A 16,653-nucleotide genomic window follows, 5' to 3' on the forward strand; every position below is an offset into this window, starting at 1 on the left:
CTTCATTTCTTGATTCAGCCACTGTTGAGTTGTATCCTTCGGTGGTATTGCTTATGAAACTTCATTTAGTGTGTCAATCTGTAGGTCTATCCGCGTTGCTGCAGATGTCATCTTTTCATTATTTTTTATGCCTGGTTATATTCTGTGAGAGATTATGAGAGCCTGAACTAGGGTCATGGGAAGAGAGAGAAGAATTCAAGAGCTCTCTAAGATAAGACTTACATTACATTTGATAGAATTTGATTAGATAGAAAGGATTAGGATGAATCTGTTGTTTCTGTTTCAGGCAGTTGGGTGAATGCTATCACTCATCTAGATGAGAACTGCAGTAGGATCAGAAGTTACGTATTGGCATGTTGGGTTCCATTTTTGATATGTTATTGTGATGTATAAAGACCCCTACCTAGAAAATTTTAAACTTCTCCTCTATTATATCTCAATCTTCTTTTTTCCATATCAAGAATCCTGATTTTTAAGGACATTGAGGATGAAAAGGACGATAGAATTGGTGTATATGGTAATTACTCATTGACTTTATCCCATATTACATGCTTAATAGTCCCAAATAATAATAATAATGTAACCTAATGTGATTGTGCATACTAAGTTGCTTCAGTCATGTCCAGCTCTTTGCAATGATATGGACAGTAGCCTGCCAGGCTTCTCTGTCCGTGGATTTCTCCAGGCAAGAATACTGGAGTCGGTTGCCATGCCCTCCTCCAAGGTATATTCCTGATTCTCAGGGTATCTTCCTGACCAGGGTTCGAACCCTCATTTCTTAAGTTTCCTGCATTGGCAGACAGGTTCTTTACCAGCACCACCTGTGAAGCACTGAAAACATTAAAAATTTTTCTGTATATGTTCTCTCCATTCTTTTCTCATTTTTCTAATAATCATAGGTAATAGTCCTATAGTGTTGAAGCATACACCTATTTATACACTATACTATATGCCTCTTAGCTCTCACTTAATCTTAACGTCTACAGTTAACTGTACATAAATTTCTCACAAGACCTTTATGTCAGTGTTTCTCTAATCATTTTGACTGTCTCAGTCAGTTTTGCTGAATATAAAAATTCTTGGCTCATACTTTGTTGGAGTTTCTTAAATGCCTTAATTTTCTTCTAGTGTAACAGCTTGCTCTTGGAAAATCTGATACTCTTTTTTTTTTTTTTTCTAAATGTCTAAATAATTTTTTTCTTTGAAATCCAGCAATTTTACTGGAATCTTTTGGTCTTTGTCATTCTGGGTTGATATAGTCTCTTTTCTTCTTTTATTTCATAAACATTTTCTTGACTTAACAGCACTTAGTATTTATTCTCTTCCCTTGCCTTGATTTTCTTCTTCAGAAACTCTTATTGTCCCTATATTCTTTGCCTACCTTCAGTGTTTTTCATTTGCTCTTGAATATCAATTGTGGGAGTCACATGGGCTAGACTGTTGCAACCTCCTCAGTCTTTATTTCAGCCTCCTACACTCAGCTGGTATTGAAGAGGGCAAAACTTCTCATTTCAACTGTTGCTCTCAAATTGGCCTGTTCTTTCTAGCAAATTCTTGTTAGTTCCATTAAATGCCGCTCGATTGAGTATTAGTTTTCTACCAACACAGACACTACTGTATAAGCCTTTGGCCCCAGTTTGTAATCTGGGGTGGGTTGAAGATACCTTGTCAGTTAGTTTTGTTGTAAACGTCAAGGGGCTCAGGCTTTGCTGTTTACTTGCTCTGTTTTTTATGGGGATTTGAAGAGTTTGAGAACTATGCTGCTGTTGCTGTCTTTCCACACTCTCTTAAAACTGGAGATGTGTATGTGTGTGTGTGTTTACAGTCTATATGACACAGAATTTAAATAAATTGTTAAGTCATTTATAATCTGTAGATTTTCCATCTGTATTTTTCTCACTTTTTCCCTTCCAAATTATTAGTTGAAGAAACCACATTATATGTCCTGAATAAAAATTCTAAAGATTTTGTGTATTGCATCTCTTTTTTTAAATTAATTGATTGATTGATTTCTGGCTGCTGCTGGGCTTCAGTAGTTGCAGCAGGCACACGGGGCCAGCCACTCTGAGGCATATGGGATCGCCCCTTACCAGAGATAGAGCCCATGGCCCCTGCATTGGCAGGCAGACTCTCAACCCCTGGGCCTCCAGGGGAGTCCCGCAGCATCTCTTTAGTACAGGCTAACATGTTCGTCTGTCTTCAGTGTCTCCTTTAAACTGGAAGGTGGGTCTTGTGTCCTGACCATATTCAGGTTCCATGATAGGCCGTACACTTGAAAAACAAACACGTGAATGGGCCAGGTCAAGGAAAGCAAGTAATACAGGATCAGAAGCACTGAAGTGAGAAACTCCAGTTGCAAAGCTGACATTGCAAAACAGGCAAATCATAGAAACAGAAAGTAAAACAGTGGTTGCCAAGGGCTTGAGCACAGGCGGGTGGGGAGTGACTGCTTATGGGGACAGAATTTCTTTTTAAGGTGGAGAAATTAGGTTGTGGTGATGGTTGTGTAACTCTTGAACAAAACCACTGAATTTTATACTTGAAAAGATGAAGTTTATGGTGAGTGAATTGTATTTCAATAAAGCCCTTACCTTGAAAAAGAAAGTTAGATTTGAAAAGGAAGAGAGTACTGCCTAATCGCTGGGACTGATAAGAACTGGATGCAGGTGCTGATAGGTTTATACGTGGCCTCTCCCACTGGCTGTAGACTTAGGTATTATTCTACTGTCTACTGAATATACCCATTTGGATATTCTATAGGCATGTCAAACTCAACCTCATCACTGCCCAATAGAATGTAATACAAGCCACATGTGAGTTTTAATTTTCCAGCATTCAGTTTAAAAAGTAAACTGGAATATGTGAGACTGATGTTACATCTTTTATTTAATCTAGTATATCTAAAGGGTAATTAATATAAAAATTATACCTTCATCTCTCATGTAGGTCTTTGAAATTAACAGCATACTTGATTGAGACTTGTCCCATTTCAGGTGTTTGATAGCCGCAAGTAGAATATGCCCAGAGTATTAGACAATGCAAGTGAAAAGGTTTAACGTGAAATTCATGAGTTCGTTCCAAATTCCTCGATCTCAGTAATGACCCCTCCTTTTAAGGATTATTGCCCTGTTTCCCTCTTCCTTACCATCCACAGCAGTCAGTCACTTAGTTCTGCTGATTTTTATCTTTAACATTTTTGCAAATCCATCTCTCCTTATCTAGTCCTACCAGTTGCTCGAATTCCAGGACTCAGCATTGCTTGCTTGGACCATTACAGTAACCTGTCCAATGAGTCTTCCTGTTTCTGCTTCTGCCCTCCATAAATTACTTGGCAGCCAGAATCTCTGCCTCACTGAAAATTTTACCATGCCACTCCACCCCTCAATACCACTGAGTGCTATAACAGTATTTCAGTAGTAGTCTGTGATCCACACTGAATACACAGAGAGGATTCTTTGGGGAATGCAGGGAAAGAAAGTAGATATCTTCCCTTACTCTTTTGAAAAGAACATTTAGCATCTATTTCTTAGTGGACATAATGCTTTAGAACAGGTAAATAACTTACAAATGAATGTAATTCTACTGATGGAATATGATGAAGTCTAGGTTCCTCTGCACAGCAGACTCCCCATTTCCCTCCAGCCTCTGCTTTTGGAAGCTTGACTATTTCAGATATTTCATACAAGTGAAATCATGCAGCACTGGTCCTTCAGTGGCTGGTTTATTTCACTTAGCATGATGTCCTCCAGGTTCATCCACGTTGTCACATACGGCAGAATTTTTTTTTCAAGGTTGAATAATATTTTGTTGTATATATATAAATATGTCTGTATGTCTATGTGAATATATATGTATACACATACATTTTCTTTATCCATTTATCCATCTATGGATATTTGAGTTTTCCTTGTCTTGGTTCAGTTCAGTTCAGTTCAGTCGCCCAGTCGTGTTCGACTCTTTGCAACCCCATGAACCGCAGCACGCCAGGGCTCCCTGTCCATCACCAACTCCTGGAGTCCACCCAAACTCATGTTCATTGAGTCGGTGATGCCATCCAACCATCTCATCCTCTGTCGTCCCCTTCTTCTCCTGCCTTCACTCTTTCCCAACATCAGGGTCTTTTCCAATGAGTCAGCTCTTCGCATCAGGTGGCCCAAGTATTGGAGTTTCAGCTTCAACGTCAGTCCTTCCAGTGAACACCCAGGACTGGTCTCCTTTGAGATGGACTGGCTGGATGAATAAAGCTGCAGTGAACGTGACAGACACCGCTTTGATACCCTGACTTCATTTCTTTTGGATATGCCCAGAAATGAGATTACTGAATTCTATCGTAGTTCCATTTTTAATTTTTTGAGGATCCTCCATATTTTTTTCCATAGCAGTTATACCATGTTACGTTCCCACCAACAGTATACAAGGGTTCTAATTTCTATACCCTCACCAACACTTGTAATCCTTTTTAAAAAGTAAATAGTCATCCTAACAGGTGTGGGGATAGTGTCATTGTGGCTTTGATTAGTATTTCTCTTATGAGTAGTGATGTTGAACACCATTTCATATAACTGCTGGTTATAACTGGTCATTTGTATGTTTTCATTGAAGAAATGTCTATCCATGTCCTTTGCCTGTTTTTTGTGTTACATGTTTTACTATTGAGTTGTAGGAGTTTCTTAGATATTCCAGATATTAACCACGTATCACATAAAGGGTTGGCAAATATTTTCTCCCTTTCCACAGATTGCCTTTTCTTTCTGTGGGTTGTTTTCATTGATTCTTACTGCAGGAATCTTCCTCCTTTAGGTTAGACTAGATACCTCTCTTACCAATTCCCATAAAACATTGTGAATAACTCTGACCTGGCACTTACCTTATTATAGTGGAATTACCTGTCATTATATATTAGTTTTGCCTCTCTTTCAGCCTTAGGATTCACTAAGGGAAAGGATTTTGTATCAGTTACTGTTTTTGTTCTTCCAGCCCCTAATACATACAGTTTCTAGCATATAATTGGTACTCAGATATTAGTAGAACTAAACTACCCCTGAAATTTTAATGATTACATTATCAAAGGTTAGGTCTAGGCATTAACCTAACTTAGGATAACTGAAGATGTAGGTCCATTACTAACACCAATAACTTCTCTTTTTAAAATTAATTTATTTATTTTAATTGGAGGCTAATTACTTTACAGTATTGTAGTGGGTTTTGCCATACATTGACATGAATCAGCCATGGGTGTACATGTGTTCCCCATCTTGAACCCCCTTCCCATCTCCCTCCCCACCCAATACCAATGACTTCTGATTTAAAATTGAGTAGATAACAGAACTCTAGAATAGTGGTACTTTTAATTTTAGGTGGGGGAAAAAAATCTATAGCATACATAGAATGCAAAAAGATAAGTATTAGGAATATAAACTGCATGGGCAGAGTTTTTGTCCACTGTTTTCACAAGTCTTCTAATGTGTAGAACAGCATCTGATACTTAATAGTAAGTAACTGGTCAGTATATATTTAGGCAAAAATGAGTGAGCATAAAAAGGCACTCTTGCTGCACACTTTATTAGGCTTTTAAGGTAAAGCATTTTAAAACATTTCCTTATCTCTAATTCAGTGTAAAATTGAGCACTGGGAACAAAAAATCAAATTCCTGTCTTCTCACATTAGTTTATAGTTTTATAAAGGAAGTCTTTAGTAAGTATAATGGAGTATAATTTTATTTTCTCTTTTAGCAAACGAAGCAAAAAAGGAGATAAAAATGGAAAAGGCTTGAGACATTTTTCAATGAAGGTGTGTGAGAAAGTTCAGCGGAAAGGTACAACGTCATATAATGAAGTAGCTGATGAGCTGGTGTCCGAGTTCACCAATTCAAATAACCATTTGGCAGCTGATTCGGTAGGTAGATCATGCCCTTGATGTTGACTGTGAAAGTGGTGCAGCGGTGTGCCTCTCTGGATTGTCTGTGTCAAATTGAGGACCCAGACAAGCGAGGGTTTCATGTTATCTATTGGGAGATTCTGTTGTTTTGATTTTTTTGTTGTCTTGTTTTGAAAAGGATTGTTACTTATTTAAACATAAAGGTGTACAAGTATTTTTAAAATATCTTTGGGGGTTATTGAAGGAACATACTTTTTAAAAAGTGTACTTTTTATTTTTGGATGACTTTAGATACATCTGAAGCTTTCAGTGTTTTAAGTCAGTAAGAAAATTTTATTTATAATTGAAAAAATACTACATGAACATGTTTATAGAAATTCATTTGTACGAAAGACTGTATAATAAAAAATTTTTCTCTTCTACCATAGACTCTAATCTGACTCTGCAAGGCACTGTTCACTATTACCAGATTCTTGAGTATCATTCCAGAAATTCTTTATGCACCTATATAATAAAATTTGTTATTTTAAACATAAATATGGTTGTGCTTTGCATGCTTCATTCTTAATTTTATTTTCTTAGTAATATATCTAGAGCCTCATTTTTAGCACATAAAAATCATTCTCATTTTTTTTTAAATGAAGATAAATTTACATGCAGGGAGGGAAATGTACATGTCTTAAGTGTACAATTAAACTGTTAAATTATTTTTTTATTTATTGTGGCTAGTTTACATACAATAAGATGTATTCAAGTGTAAAATTCAGTGAGTTTTGACATTTGTATGCACCCATGAAGCCACCACCATGATCAGGACACAAAATGTTTCCATCATTCCCAAAGCCTCTGCCTTTTGTAATCCATCCCTCCCTCGCCCTCTAGCCCCAGTCAGCTGCTGATATGCTTTTTATAAATCAGTTTGCATTTAATTTAAATGTAGTCATACTTTACATATTCCAGAACAATATTAAATAATAGTAGTAACTCTAGTCGTATTGAATCTTCACTTCTTAACGTTAGTGGAAATATTTATAGTTTTGCAGCCTTAATTGTGATAAAGGTTTAACTTGATTTTTTTCTTAATGAACATTTCTTTTTTCTTAATTTAAAAAAAGTCAGAAATGAAGTTGAATTTAATCAATTCTGTCAGGAAGATAGCTTCCTGACATTTTAGGATTTTTACAGTGGTATTCATGAATGAAACTGGTGGGGTTATTTGCTTTTGTTTTTATAATCTTTGCAATTTTTTTAAATAACATTTTTTCCTTTATTCTGCAGTTGAGTAGCTCAGATGGTAAAGAATCTGCCTGCAGTGCAGGAGACGCAGATTTGATCCCTGGAGAAGGGACTGGCAACCCACTCCAGCATTCTTGCCTGGAGAATTACATAAACAGAGGAGCCTAGTGGGCTACAGTCCATGGGGTCACAAAGAATTGGACATAACTGAGCAACTGATGCTTTCACATTCACATATGAGATTCCCAAACACACCACTTGGTTTTTGCTTCTGACTCTCTTATTCTTTCAGTGTCTATGTCACATAGATATTTCTCCCAATAGCACAGTTTGACCCTTATCCAGTGGGTACACATAGACCCTCATAGACCCTGGCTCTCCAGCACTGGGACCTTGGTGCTCCCTTCTGACCGCACCCTTGTCTTTCTGTGCTGGGACTCTGCCTCCTTGATCCTGTTGCCCTTGAGGTATCCTTAGGCCAGGAATGTCAGACATGTTATGTGTCAACCCTGAGTAAATACATGAGCTACTTGGACCCTAGGGTCGAGGATAAGGAGGCAGACTGTGCCTGGCTTTTTTTTTTTTAATATATTAACAAGCAAAATAATAATTAAAAAACAACAACACAACAACAAAACCCTTAAAGTTGGAACTGCAATAAGTCAAACTGCTGCTGGAGTTCACAGATGTACCCAGGGTACATGTTCCCTCATTGCAAGGCAGGACCTAGGCACGTAACTGTGCATTTAGGTATATATGTGACCAGGAAGAGTCAAAGAGGTGGAAACCACTGGAGAACAGAAAGCATCAGAAGTTTTTCATCAGGCAGTTCCAGAGCGCTCTGCTCTTTTCCTCCTCTTTGCCTCTGTATCTCTGTGGTTCCTGTTCCAGCTGAACTTGTGACAATCCCAAATCGCTCCTTCCTCTTTTTCAGCTTTTCGTCATCCTCCGACTTTCTGGAGATTGAAGAGACATTCAAACCAAACCTTTGAGCTCTTTCTTTTAGCTTATCCAGGTTAACCATAGGCTTGGTGTCAGACGACAGGCCTTTTGATGGAACTGGAGAAATCCCAAATCTAGCTGCCCGCGCAGCTTTCTTACTCTCCAAACTCACAGGTACATTGAATCGTTCAGCTTTCTTCTGCATCCTCTCAGTCTGTGGTATTTCAGATGTAATTTTTACTACTTTTTTCTCTGACATCAACAGTTTTTTCAGGAGGTTCTTCCTCTTTGACAGGCAGTTCTAAGGGCTTCATCTCCCAGTACATCTTCATTTGCCTCCTCTTCAGCATGCTCTTCAAGATATGCCTGGAGCCTGTTGATGAGATCTTGTTTTATTCCCTTGGTCTCCAAACCACGAGCAAGACACTCCTGCTTTAGTTCAGCAAGCTGAGAAAAAAGAATAAGCCATTCCTTAATTTACAGAATGAACCTTCAGCTTATGAAGCTCCACCGTCTCAGTCGCCATCTTGTTACCCCTCCCCATGCCTGGGTTTTATTACAAAGAGTAGTGTGCTTGATTAGTGATGTCTGCCATGGGAACACCCACTAGACACATGCCATGGGTACACCCACTAGACACATGTCTGGAATGAAGATAGTGGGAGAAGAGGCTACAAGCTGACCTGGTTCAGAAAGGGACAAGCTGTATGTTCCGTCCTTGCCTTAGGTGGTTGTGCTGTTTACCAGGCTGCATTGTCTCTGGCCAGGTGGCTGGGGAGGCAGGCTGAAGGCCATGAAGCTTCAAATGGCTTCCCCAGGGCCTGGAGGGAAGAGCATAAGCCCCAAGCTAGCAGGAACCAGGCAGGGGAGCCCATCCAGGGCCCTCCAGGGGTCTACCTGCTGCAGGCCGTCCTGGCACTGGTTCCTTATCCTCTGGAGTCAGGTTCATCCAGGCAGAGCCAGCTGGTCAGCTTCAAAGAGTTAGGTGCAACTCGGAGGTGAAAATACATTTCCATGGCATTATACACAGAAATAACCTTAATCTCTGGATAAACTCTCAAAAATTCCCAGTCCAGACTAAAATGGTTTATTCCCTGTGTGCTACTGAGAAATCAAAATAGAGTATTAGTTTGACTTCAATCAGCGACATTACTTTGCCAACAAAGGTCTGTCTAGTCAAGGCTGTGGTTTTTCCAGTGGTCATGTATGGATGTGAGAGTTGGACTGTGAAGAAAGCTGAGCACCGAAGAATTGATGCTTTTGAACTGTGGTGTTTAGAAGACTCTTGAGAGTCTGTTGGGCTGCAAGGAGATCCAAGCACATCCTAAAGGAGATCAGTCCTGGGTGTTCTCTGGAAGGACTGATGTTGAAGCTGAAACTCCAATACTTTGGCCACCTGACGCGAAGAGCTGACTCATTGGAAAAGACCCTGAAGCTGGGAAAGATTGGGGGCAGGAAAAGAAGGGGACGACAGAGGATGAGATGGTTGGATGGCATCACCGACTCAATGGACATGGGTTTGGGTGGACTCCGGGAGTGGTGATGGACAGGGAGGCCTGATGTGCTACGGTTCATGGGGTTGCAAAGAGTCGAACACGACTGAGCAACTGGACTGAACTGAACTGAACTGACTTTAATCAAATTCCACAATGAAGGCACACTGCTTTGGAAAGCACTGCCTCAAGAGAAAATACAGGGTGTGTGTAAAAGAATGTTTCTAGAAAATACAAAGGGCACCAAACATGACCCCAGTTACCTTCCACACCTCTCCATGCCCCAGGCAGGGGCACTGCTTCCCCCAGGGGACTCAGGGCATGTTGGTGCTAGTGAGTGTGTCCAGGTGCCTCTTGAGCCCTCTGCTTTCGGCTTGTGAGTTTGGGATGCTTTCTTCAGGATCCTGTCCATTTGCCATTTCTGCATCTCCTCGAAGGCCAACTAGGCAGAAGTACCCTTGTCCCAGGCCACACTGCTTCTTGTTCTTTGTATTTTTTGGCCACACCCTGTGGCATGTGGGAGCTTACCGTCCTGACAAGGGTTTGAACCTGCACCTTTTGCATTAGACGTTCGGAGTCTTAATCACTGGACCACCAGGGAGGTCCCTCCTCCTTGTTGTTTATGCTAATTCCCATCGCTTCCTCAAGTTTGCCTTGTCTTTGTCCTATTCCTTCTTCTGCTTGGTCACGCCGAGCTCTGCGATGCTTTTTAGATTCAAGAGCCCACTTTTGACCTGCTTCCCAGCCTCCATGGTACCTGTTTGCAATCAGTACCATCTTTGCAGTTTTGATAAGTAGTGTCATGCTGGCTTTATAAACTGAGTTTAGAGGTCTTCACTTTCTCTTTTGCTTTACTCCATCAGATTTAATGGCATGGGATGTCTAGTTTTGTTCCCTGCAATCTGATGGAAATCACCTGAGATACTCTGTAGTGATTCGGTGGGGGGGTTTAGATAGCTTTCTCCACTTCTTATTTGGTAATCCATCTGTTTAAAATTGCTTTCTCCTTTTGAGTCAGTTTGGTGTGTTTTTGTTTTCTTAGAACAGTCTCCATTTCATCCATGTTTTCCAAATTATTTGCAATTATATTTCCCCCAAAAAACATCTCTTGGTTTGTTTGTATGGACCTCTGGTTCTAAAGTTAATTTCTGTTTTTATCTGTATTTAATATTCTGTTCTCTTTCATGAAGTTACTTTTATTATTTCTCTACCCTGAAGACTGTGATATATGCTTTATTTACTTTTAATTTCTTTGTTTAGTATTTGTTTAGTCTTTATGGCTGTTATTTTCCTCTTGTGCACTACCCATATCCCCATTGATTCTGGTATGTTACTCTTTATTCTGTAACTGGCTTAAGAATTGCATTGAAAAGTTTCTTATAGTTCCAGGTGATAGGAATTTTTGCCTATTGTCATGAATTTTGACTTATTACCTGTGATCAGAAATTTTGAGTCAAACTGTTTACTTAAGGAGGGGATTGCTTTGAGATTTTTCTTGTGAGCCGTTATATGGTAATTTCTGTTTAATTTCCCTGGGCACTTGAAAGTATATGGCTTTCTGAATTTGAGTGAGAGTCAGAGTTCTCTGAATGCTCTAGCAGACCCTGTGTGACCTGGCCCTCTACTGCCTCTCACCTCCTACCATGCACCCTCTCAGTTACTACACGCAGCCACACGTGTTCTTTGCTGAGGATTTCCATATAGTTTCTCTTCTCCATCTAATTTTCACTCAGATGTCACTAAAGTGAAGCATTTCTTAGCACTTTTCAATATCTAACACACATTTTTAATAACCACGCCCCCATCCCCACTCCTGAATATAAGCAAGGAATTTTTTTTTCCGTTGATTCACTACTTTGTTTTTCTCATAATTTGGAGGCTCTGTAGTCTGTAGTTCTTTAAAGTTATTTTTATTATAACTTCAGTATTTTAAAATTTCAGTAATTTCAGTATTTCATTTCTTGAGTTATCACTTGTGGACTATGATTGATTATGGAGAAAAAAATAAATCCATATGCCTGTTGTATCCCCATCTCCCAACTTACCCCTCTACCACAGGATTCAGTTGAATATATTAGTGGCAGTTAAAAGAATATTATAGTTGTTTTTATGATTTGAATATATTGTGCCAAAATTATTGCCTAGTTCATCTGCTTTGAATAGTTCATCTGCTTTGAATTCATAATTCCTTCCAGTATCAAAGAAGAGGAAATCAGGTACTTCCCTGGTGGTCCAGTGGCTAAGACTCCTCGCTTCCAATGCAGAGGCCCCTGGTTCAATCTTTGGTCAGGGAATTAGATCTCGCATGCTCCAACTAAGAGTTCACACGCTGTGACTAAAGATCCCACAAGTCGCAATTAATGGATCCCTTGTTTTGCAACCAAGACCCAGTGCAGCCAAAAAATACTTTCAAAAAACAAAAGCACAAACTATTTCTAAAAAAAGAAGAGGAAATCAGCAGACTTGCTGTTGCCTCCTAACATCTGTTGTTATTTTGTCATTGTCTACAGTATTGGGATTTCTAATATTTACATTCAGTTCTATAACTTAAAACCTCCCTTTTATTTAAGTTAACTTCTATATTTAAGTGGATTCAGTGTTGTCCACCATCTTTTATTATCTTGGCATTTGATTGGTTGAATTCAGTTCTTACGAACTGCCTGTCCACCAAAAGATAAAGGGGCTTTCCCACAGTGTAAGTTAACATAGTTTCTGTTACTATAAAGTCTTTTTTTGTTGTTTGTTTCATAAGTTTTATTTTTTATTTTTTATTTTTTTTAATTTTCAAATCTTTAATTCTTACATGTTTTTCCAAACATGAACCCCTCTCCCCCCTCCCTCCCCATAACATCTCTCTGGGTCATCCCCATGCATCAGCCCCAAGCATGCTGTATCCCGCGTCAGACATAGACTGGCGATTCAATTCTTACATGATAGTATACATGATAGAATGCCATTCTCCCAAATCATCCCACCCTCTCCCTCTCCCTCTGAGTCCAAAAGTCCGTTATACACAGCTGTGTCCTTTTTCCTGTCTTGCATACAGGGTCGTCATTGCCATCTTTCTAAATTCCATATATATGTGTTAGTATACTGTATTGGTGTTTTTCTTTCTGGCTTACTTCACTCTGTATAATCGGCTCCAGTTTCACCCATCTCATCAGAACTGATTCAAATGAATTCTTTTTAACTGCTGAGTAATACTCCATTGTGTATATGTACCACAGCTTTCTTATCCATTCATCTGCTGATGGACATCTAGGTTGTTTCCATGTCCTGGCTATTATAAACAGTGCTGCGATGAACATTGGGGTACATGTGTCTCTTTCAATTCTGGTTTCCTCGGTGTGTATGCCCAGCAGTGGGATTGCTGGGTCATAAGGTAGTTCTATTTGCAATTTTTTAAGGAATCTCCACACTGTTCTCCATAGTGGCTGTACTAGTTTGCATTCCCACCAACAGTGTAGGAGGGTTCCCTTTTCTCCACACCCTCTCCAGCATTTATTGCTTGCAGATTTTTGGATTGCAGCCATTCTGACTGGTGTGAAGTGGTACCTCATTGTGGTTTTGATTTGCATTTCTCTGATAATGAGTGATGTTGAGCATCTTTTCATGTGTTTGTTAGCCATCCATATGTCTTCTTTGGAGAAATGTCTATTTAGTTCTTTGGCCCATTTTTTGATTGGGTCGTTTATTTCTCTGGAATTGAGCTGCATAAGTTGCTTATATATTTTTGAGATTAGTTGTTTGTCAGTTGCTTCATTTGCTATTAGTTTCTCCCATTCAGAAGGCTGTCTTTTCACCTTGCTTATATTTTCTTTTGTTGCGCAGAAGCTTTTAATTTTAATTAGATCCCATTTGTTTATTTTTGCTTTTATTTCCAGAATTCTGGGAGGTGGATCATAGAGGATCCTGCTGTGATTTATGTCTGAGAGTGTTTTGCCTATGTTCTCCTCTAGGAGTTTTATAGTTTCTGGTCTTACATTTAGATCTTTAATCCATTTTGAGTTTATTTTTGTGTGCAGTGTTATAAAGTGATCTAGTTTCATTCTTTTACAAGTGGTTGACCAGTTTTCCCAGCACCACTTGTTAAAGAGATTGTCTTTTCTCCATTGTATATTCTAGTCTTGCAACCAAAAAAAATCCCCTGAACTACACAGTGTGCCTAGTGATCTATGTGATTACATTTTGGTGCTGGTTCACCATTTTCATTGTGTACAACAGTTTGCAGATCAGCACTAGTGCGTGGACCACATTTTGAGAAGCACTGCTAACTAGAGCTTAGAGGATACATCCTTGACTTTTCAAAGTCTGACATCCTCAAAGACACTACAAGATCTTAGCCACTTTAACTCCATTACCCCTTTCTCCTGTATATACTATTCAGTTCAGTCGCTCAGTTGTGTTCGACTCTTTGCGACCCCATGAACCGCAGCACGCCAGGCCTCCCTGTCCAGCACCAACTCCCGGAGTCCACCCAAACCCATGTCCATTGAGTTGGTGATACCATCTAACCAACTCATCCTCTGTCATCCCCTTCCCCTCCTGCCTTCAGTCTTTCCCAGCATCAGGATCTTTTCCAATGAGTCAGCTCTTTGCATCAGGTGGACAAAGTATTGGAGTTTCAGCTTCAGCTTCGGTCCTTCTAATGAATACTCAGGACTAATTTCCTTTAGGATGGACTGGTTGGATCTCCTTGCAGTCCAAGGGACTCTTCAAGAGTCTTCTCCAATGCCATAGTTCAAAAGCATCAATTCTTCGGCGTTCAGCTGTCTTCACAGTCCAACTCTCACATCCATACATGACTATTGGAAAAACCATAGCCTTGACTAGACAGACCTTTGTTGACAAAGTAATATCTCTGCTTTTTAATATGCTGTCTAGGTTGGTCATAACTTTCCTTCCAAGGAGTAAGCGTCTTTTAATTTCATGGCTGCAATCAACATCTGCAGTGATTTTGGAGCCCAAAAAATAAAGTCAGCCACTGCTTCCACTGTTTCCCCATCTATTTCCCATGATGTGATGGGACCAGATGCCATGATCTTAGTTTTCTGAATGTTGAGTTTTAAGCCAACTTTTTCACTCTCCTCTTTCACTTTCAGCTTTTTTGTTCCTCTTCACTTTCTGCCATAAGGGTGGTATCATCTGCATACCTGAGGTTATTGATATTTCTCCTGGCAATCTCAATTCCAGCTTGTGCTTCTTCCAGCCCAGCATTTCTCATGATGTACTCTGCATATAAGTTAAATAAGCAGGATGATAATATACAGCCTTGATGTACTCCTTTTCCTATTTGGAACCAGTCTGTTGTTCCATGTCCAGTTCGAACTATTGCTTCCTGACCTGCATACAGGTTTCTCAAGAGGCGGATCAGGTGGTCTGGTATTTACTGTCCTGTATATTAGTTCGTTTTATATTCTAGACTCCCCAAGACAGTGTACTTTATACAGTGAGTATCAATTGAGATTTACCTTTTGAGTTGGTCTTCATGTCATCCTACATCATCTCCAAGTTCCTATCTTAGATTCTTTTCCTTTTACTTAGAAGAGGCCCTTTTGCATCATTTAATTTAGATCTATTAGGAACATAATCCTTGTTTTTAAGATTGTTTTATGTTTTAGATTGCTTGAAAGTATCTTTATTTCATCTTTACTTTTTTTTTACTCTTGACTTTTGAAGGATACTTTCACTGGGTGAAGAATTCTTTCAGAACTTTGAAGATATTTATGAAATTATTATTAAATATTTTAATACCTTGTGACAATATCATGACCTTTAACGTTTATCACTCAATAAACATATTTCTTTTAGCAGGCTTATGATCAGAAGAACATTAGGCGAAGAGTTTATGATGCTTTAAATGTGCTGATGGCAATGAACATAATTTCAAAGGAAAAAAAAGAAATCAAATGGATTGGCCTGCCTACCAATTCTGCTCAGGAATGTCAAAACCTGGAGGTAAGTGAAGAAAATCTGTTTACAGGTAGTACTTTGCTTTATTTTACATCAGAGACGTTTTAATTTGGAAATATAGTCACATAGTATTAAAATATTCATAGCTATTTATTCATGCATAGTACGTCTTTTTTCTTTAAAGTCTCTCCTAGGTAGAATTTCAGAACTGGAAGGAGATTTTGAGAAGTATAGTCTGACAGATGTCCTGATGAAACGTGAAATGAAATGACTTGATTTTTTTTTTCCTCTCTTTTTTTTGGAGAACATCTTTGTTTTATTCTAAATTCCAAGCATTCTACTAATAAATTTTCATTGACTCGTGTACTGGAAATGATCTTATTTATTGGAATACTTGTTGTATAGATCTGAAAGAATGGATTCAAGTTGGCTGTTTATTTCTTGTATTTGAACTTTTACCTTCAACTCTAGAATTAGTGGCAGGAGAATGGTATGGGATTTCCTTTAAATCTCTATCAGAATGGGTAGAATGTTCAGCTTACAAGAATTTGGGGTGATGTGTGCAAAAGCCTGTTTTATTCTTTGAACTTCAATCGTTATACAAAATCTTTCCTAAATGAGCATGTGCCCTGACATATTATTTGTAAATTGATTTGACATAATTTTACTGTTGTATCCAAAAGGCTAAATACAGCTTTAGACTTGACTGTGGTTGATTTCATGTTTTTCTTAGTCCCTTTTTTCCCCTAGCAAATCAAAAAATTTTGGTATTAATATACTTGTGGATGGAGGGAGAAATCCTGGCAGTCATCAGAAGTTATAGAATAATGTCATTCACATGCTGCAGTTGAAATATCCTTTTTTCTCCTTCCGAGAGAGTAAAATTTGAGGGTTATTTTAATTGCCAGTAATATTAAGCCGGTATCAAAGCCTAAGCTAAGCTAAGCTAAGTCACTTCAGTCGTGTCCAACTCTGTGCGACCCCATAGACGGCAGCCCACCAGGCTCCCCCGTCCCTGGGATTCTCCAGGCAAGAACACTGGAGTGGGTTGCCATTTCCTTCTCCATGAAAATATTCCATAAATGAATTTCAATAGCTCTTAAACATTCCACAAAATTTCCTAAGAACCTGCGAGAGTATAATACCTGGCAATCCTCTCTAAAACAGAAATTCACCCATCTGCTACATTACT

At 39.0% G+C, this 16,653-nt stretch overlaps 1 protein-coding gene and 1 pseudogene across 6 annotated transcripts in view; one reads left to right on the plus strand and one right to left on the minus strand.

Annotated features, from left to right (window-relative positions):
- Positions 1 to 16,653, plus strand: part of TFDP2 (transcription factor Dp-2) — a 209,764-nt gene that overhangs the window by 172,538 nt on the left and 20,573 nt on the right. For 5 of the 6 annotated variants that reach the window (XM_018049648.1, XM_018049635.1, XM_018049665.1 and 2 more), the window contains 2 exons: positions 5,733 to 5,895; positions 15,360 to 15,506. In XM_018049648.1, the coding sequence (XP_017905137.1) occupies positions 5,733 to 5,895; positions 15,360 to 15,506 (310 nt within the window). The remainder of the gene's footprint in view (positions 1 to 5,732; positions 5,896 to 15,359; positions 15,507 to 16,653) is intronic. The other variant, XM_018049643.1, reaches the window with a different exon arrangement.
- LOC102179602 lies at positions 7,703 to 8,617 on the minus strand (annotated as a pseudogene).

This window comes from Capra hircus, chromosome 1, assembly GCF_001704415.2.
Source record: "Capra hircus breed San Clemente chromosome 1, ASM170441v1, whole genome shotgun sequence".
NCBI lineage: Eukaryota > Metazoa > Chordata > Mammalia > Artiodactyla > Bovidae > Capra > Capra hircus.